The sequence below is a fragment of the Guyanagaster necrorhizus genome (genome assembly GCF_019112545.1).
Source record: "Guyanagaster necrorhizus MCA 3950 unplaced genomic scaffold BT62scaffold_42, whole genome shotgun sequence".
Classification (NCBI taxonomy): domain Eukaryota; kingdom Fungi; phylum Basidiomycota; class Agaricomycetes; order Agaricales; family Physalacriaceae; genus Guyanagaster; species Guyanagaster necrorhizus.
The window spans coordinates 332,720-338,654 of record NW_025064921.1 but is presented as its reverse complement, the minus strand read 5'-3'; the positions used below and the strand labels follow the sequence as shown (position 1 = coordinate 338,654).

Here is a 5,935-nt window from a genome sequence, read left to right as displayed (position 1 = left end):
GTGCTGAAGATAAGGAATGGTGTGCTTTGTGCTACATACTGGCGTCGCTTTGTTGTTGACCGGCGAGAACATTCTAGCTTCTCTACTTAGATATGGCTCTTTTGCCCCTTCTCTATCGGTCCTTTCCACGTTGGCGATAATACAAAGCGCAAATTATTTGGCTGGGTGACAATGATATTCCCGCTAACTGGTGGGAAAAAAAACTCGGTACGTCGTCGTGCAATCACCATCTCCGTCTTCTTAAAGCTCTCTTCACGTATTGCTTTTGGTCGCAAAAGAACGTCGAGCGACTTCTCGGTGCATCATTCGTTCAATTCTTCTATTCCGCCGGTCTTTACACATTTCTCTAGGTCTCGAGATAGCGTCTCTGGTTGAGATCCTGACAAAACAGAATGGACGTTGATAGCATTCCTGAAAATAAACCTGTAGGAGGATTCTACAGCGGGTGCGTTCGCATTTTATTATCCTTACACTTTTAGAGTTTCCTGATGTCCTCGTGTCGGGTTTCTCTTTGGTTTCTCTGTGGCTTCTTCATCCGCGGCATTTCACCTACTAGGGGAGTTCAAGGTCTTCCTGTTTTTACGATGGTCATGTTGGAACGCAACCATCAGTGATTCCTGCACCAACTCCATGGACTTGCCCCACAGCCTCGTGCTCCGGTGGGATGGCCCTACTGCGACGAGGCGAACGCTCTAACAGCAATGAAACAACGAAATTAGCACCTATATCCCTTTCTTCCATACCAAATGTCCATGTCAAAGGCAGTTTGAGATAAAATCCTTAACGATTCACAACTTGGAAAGAACTTGACAGAGAATGCAAGCTCCTGGGCACCGACAACCATAATTGTGAAAAAAACGTACTGATACATTCCTTGAATATCTTAACACACATACAAAACTACAGCTTCGTCCTGTAAGCCTGCTTGCCACGGCTTAGGAAGCTCATCAGCCGGGCATCAAACATGGTTCCCCCCCGCACCTCTCACCTATAACCAGTCTTCCCAGGTACGACCCCAAAAGCAGGTCCTCCCTTCCCAAACATTTTCCTCAAATCATCCACCAACGCCTGAGGCTTTTCATGCGCCGCAAAGTGTCCGCCGCCAGCATGTTCAGATTCAAAAACGACGTTACTGGTGGTATGACTCCAGCTGTGTGACGACGGCTCGGTACAGGCTTCTGCTCCGGGACACTGTATGAAAAGTACTTACAGACGAGGGAGAGAGATAAGTTCCTTCGGAAAGTACGATATGCCATGTGGAATAGCCGGTTTTTCTCCCAATACAGACTGCAAAGGGAGCTCAGACGACCCGAAAACCTCGTAGTATATGCGTATGGACGCTGTAGGACCTGATCGCGAGAACAAATAGATGGAGATCCATGTTAGGACTGGAAAAAAAAAACACATATCCAGATAAGCGACAATTGGGAGAGTGAATAAGTTTCCCGGGCCACCACCCCCACCTCACCTTCGTCATCATCCCAAGGGTACTCATCTGTCCAGTTGACGAGCTTTTCGAAAATCCACGCGAGGAGACCTACGGGAGAATCGGCGAGCGAATATCCCAGTGTTTGGGGCTGCGTAGAATGTTCCGCCGAGTAGCCGGTGCCTTTGGCGCGGAACCACTGGGCGCGAGCGAACCCGGCTTTCTCAGCAGCTGTGTACGGCGTCAAGAGGTGCCGTAGGTACAGTATGGGCTCGTGCAGAGTTGGAGGGCGACCGCTGTAGACGATCAGGATCGTCGAATGATGAAGCGAAGAGGGATACTTGCAGAGCCATGTTGCTATGCCAAGCTTTGCTATGCTTTCCCCCGTAGACTTGAGCGATTTTTCGCGTGATCTTTGCGATTGCGGTTGTCATGGTAACAATAGATGCTTCAATTGAAGACAGCACTCACCATGCTTCCCCAGTCTCCACCTTGAGCGACTGGAAGCGTAAAATTAGAAGACACATCCGAAAGGGTAGTCACGGACACGTACCATATTCATTGTAGCCCAGAGCCAGCATGAGCTTGTTGGCAACCTGCGATGTTCCTTCGGGTCAGCGATATTGAAATGTAATAACGGTCACCGTCGGTGGAGAGCAGCACCTCAGCATACTGTGCAAGTCGAAATCCTTGCTTTTTGCTGGCCTCTGAAAACCCGTACCCCGGCAAGCTGAGCGCGACGACATGGAAACTCGGATGGTCCGGCGACGACGCCGTCAGAAGTGGGAGAATCTTGCGGACTTCGATGAAGCTTCCCGGCCCTGCAAGGTAAAAGTTAACACATGAGCCAATCAAGTAGCAGCAAGCCAGGTACAGCCATGAACGAAGAGCAACGGCACAGCACCCTCGACCTCGCTCTTCTTATGCACATAGTGAATGTTCAGCACCCCAAAACCCTCGACCTCAATGTCGCGGGTGAACTGCGGGAGCTCCGCGTTGAGAGCGGCCTCTTGAGCTCGCCAGTCGAAGCCGCCTTTCCACCGAACCACCAGACGTTGAATATCCTTCAACGGCGCGCCATATTTCGTTCCGGAGTCTTCAAGTTCATCCGGAAATGTAACCAACGCAAGTTTCTGCTGTAGGAGCTTGAGTTTCTCGTCCGGGATGGATATTTTGAAGGGTGATTCTGGTGATGCCATTGAGGGATGCTGTAACCCAGGAATGTCAGCTTTTATACAACAACACCCACCGGTCATAGCGCTTACCTCCACGGCCCGTCGGAGAAAAGGATGCACTGCCGAACCGAAATATCGCAGGGACGAAGCTTTGACGTTGAACAGATAGGACAGAGCACAAAGCTAGATGTAGTCACTGGATACCGTTCTTCTCACACTTCGGCCCGAACTTTTTTTGACAACACCGTAAGCGATGTAAGCATAAGTACCTTCCACACTGAAGTTAGTACATGGCGTCAAGTCATCTAACCAAAGCTAAAATCCGCGAATAGTCCTCCCGAACACTCTGGAACGTTTCCTCCAGCTTCTCCAACCGCTCGTCCTTCTCCAGCTGCGCAAGAGTTTCCTGTTGACAGGTCATATTAGTGTCTGTCATACAGACGGGAAGGATACTCACAAAGTTAAATCTGTAGAGGCGTTCTTTGACTTGAAGCCGATATGCTCGAAGGTCAGCTGGGTCTAACCGCGACAGGATGAGCATCTCAATCAGACGATGGAATTGGCGCTGTTGGGTTCTTTGTCAGGTTCGACCACAGCTGATAGAGGAACACCTACACCGGCAATCTTGAGTTCCCGTCTCCACTTCTCTGCCCAATGCTTGTCAACCGGAGGTCCGAGTTTCCCCTTCTCGGAATGTCCGCCACGACCACTTCGACCACTTTTACCTACCCCGCCAACTCGCCCCCCACCGTGCGATAGGCCATCGCCACCGAATCCTTCTTGCATAAACTTGGTGTGGGCAAAGAGCATCTGTAAGTCGTTTTTGTCGCGAAGGTCTTCAAACGCTTCAGCAGGATCTTCCACTGTCAGTTCTGCTATATGACCTTGAGATAGGATGTATTGATAGATGGCTGAATATAGCGCAGCTGTAAAGCATTCAGTGAGCCAAAAAATCGCCTTTGCCGAAATGACCCTTGACCCTTACATCCGTGGGCTTTGTCGCTGATATGAGGAGAGAATAACGAATTGACTATGAAATTTCATAAATGAATGTTAATGAACTCATGCCTGTCGACGTACCTCAGTCGTAACCTGAATTTTTCTGGGAAATGGTAGAAGTTGTACAGGGACGAGTAGCCCACGAAATGATACGTGAAACTTCCATCCCGCCGTCTGCGTTTCTCGTATCTAGAAAGCAAGTCATAAGCATGATCAGCGCCGACAACTGAGCACGACGCACAAAACGACAAATTCCCATTGATCTTCATCTTCGTTGATATAAGACCCAGCTTCGATATATAGTAGAATAAAAAGTTGCATTCGTCGATGATATTCTCTAAACCCAGGAGTGTGAAATGTAGTCTGAAACCATAGCCTTTAGCTATGCGGACTGGACAGCGTAGCGCAACAACTCACATGATAAACCTCAAAATCAACCGTGTCCGTACTCTCAATAGCTTTTCCCTTTCCTTTTTGTGCTGGGAGTGGTCGTGAATACGAATGAATCATTTCTCCAAGAGGCTTGAAAGATGATGCGTCTTCTTCCACCTTGGCAACAAACTCAGCCAAGTCCGTGTAATACTCTACGAAGAATAAGCGGGAGATTTAGTAGCCAGACCAAAAACGTACCTAGAGGTATAAAGTCCTTTAATGTACCCTCAACATCATCCACTGTGGACGAGGCCCCCAGCTTTTCAGCATATTCGATTGATAAAAATTGAACCAAAGATCCTGATGCGAACCGCATCTGAAAGAAAAGTCACCGTGACCATTTGTCTCAAGCTTCGAGAAACGCACGTCAATAGTGAGGTCCTTGTAACCGTATATTTTCTCGTCGTCTCCGAATATCTATTGGCGACGATATTCAGCCACCCAAGCAACGACCAGCCAAAACGATGCTGCACGTACCGGATAGGTGAACGTTGGATGAAAGTCTTCATAGGACTCATCATCGCCCAAAACTTCTTTGTCCAAAGCAGCTCGTACTATGCGGGAGCGTTCAGTCCATGAATTCCTGCCCAGTGCCGTTGTGCTTACCCAGTGACAGCTTGAGAGCACTGTTCGAGTCTGCGGCCCATTCTGCCATATTTCGGGTGTTGCACGCGCACAGGAAGAAGTATCAAGGAAGAAGGCAACGATAAAGTCTTCTTTTGTGTCTTTGTCGCGTAATTCTGGATTGTTTGGAATGATACGAAGCACGGTGGTGGCAAGAGAAAGAAATAGCACGCGTCCAAAAAGGGTTGTTTGTTTGTGACATCCGGTAAACCCCAAAATCACGTGAAAGCCGTGACCGCCTGTCGAGCAGATACTTAGTAGATACCCTGAGGTCTCTGTGAAGAAACACAATTAAATAGCCATAAATTTCTAGGCGACCGTATCTGAATACCGGTGAAAAACTGACTAATGCCGTGCGAGGTCCTAGCCCTCAGAAATTGGAAAAGTCAAGTCCATAGCTTTATAACCAGCATCAGCAGCCCTTTCAAATCAGCATCACTTGAAACTTTGAGCCGGGGAAATAGCATTTCTTGCCCGGCAAATGACGCATCATCTTTTATTCCTGCGTGAGGGACAGAATTTAAGTTATCCTTGTCGACCACAGTTCATTTCGGCATTTCTTTTGGAAGTGGAAAAGATAGCTGTAAGTAGTCCCCTACAGGTCTTCAGAGGAAGACTCTGTATCCATACATGCGTGACTCTACGACTAGGAGTCACTTATGTGGTCACGGAAGAATGACGCCACAAAAACGGACCCTAATGATGAACGTCTGCACCCGTTCTCAGAGCTAGCAGCCCCATGGAGACGCACCAAACACGACTATGGGGAAAGACTGAGCATAAACGGAATGAATGGCCTATCGAAGGATGAGGCAGCATGCCGACACAACAGGGACATCAAAAAGATACAATCCCGGGACCACCTACTAATATACACAGATGGCTCGCAGCGGGACATACGGGGCCAGAGGCGAGTAGGGGCAGGTGTAATAGGGCTCAGAGATGGGACACAGGCATTCGGGTTTAGTATGGGCCTGGGGAGAAAAGCTGAAGTCTACGATGGAGAAATGGCAGCCCTCGCCATTGGAGCAACAAGAGCGACGAACCATGCGAAGGAAGATGGAGAAGTAAAGCACCTATACTTCTTCGCAGACAACTCATCAGCCATCAATGCCATATTTGACCCTTTACCCAGAACTGGACAAGCATTCTCAATACTATTCCACCGACGCATATGCCAATTCCTCGACAGCGATCCTATGCATACAGTCGAAATCTCGTGGTGCCCAGGCCACAAAGACATCGTAGGAAACGAACGAGCAGACTATCTGGCGAAGAA

General features: G+C 48.6%; 2 protein-coding genes across 2 annotated transcripts; both read right to left on the bottom strand.

Moving 5' to 3' along the window:
• Positions 1-984: 984 nt before the first annotated feature.
• On the bottom strand, positions 985-2,625 carry BT62DRAFT_909307 (alpha/beta-hydrolase; the record flags this gene model as incomplete). The annotated part of the gene is made up of 8 exons (XM_043183737.1): positions 985-1,150; positions 1,211-1,388; positions 1,469-1,697; positions 1,768-1,839; positions 1,898-1,926; positions 1,980-2,022; positions 2,090-2,247; positions 2,301-2,625. 8 exons carry the CDS (start codon positions 2,623-2,625, stop codon positions 985-987), a joined length of 1,200 nt encoding a protein of 399 aa, XP_043034580.1.
• Positions 2,626-2,902: 277 nt separating this feature from the next.
• On the bottom strand, positions 2,903-4,687 carry BT62DRAFT_982921 (histone acetyltransferase type B catalytic subunit; the record flags this gene model as incomplete). The annotated part of the gene is made up of 11 exons (XM_043189727.1): positions 2,903-3,007; positions 3,059-3,166; positions 3,217-3,527; positions 3,587-3,603; positions 3,682-3,789; positions 3,842-3,963; positions 4,018-4,184; positions 4,231-4,348; positions 4,399-4,449; positions 4,510-4,586; positions 4,639-4,687. 11 exons carry the CDS (start codon positions 4,685-4,687, stop codon positions 2,903-2,905), a joined length of 1,233 nt encoding a protein of 410 aa, XP_043034579.1.
• Between the last annotated feature and the right edge of the window lie 1,248 nt (positions 4,688-5,935).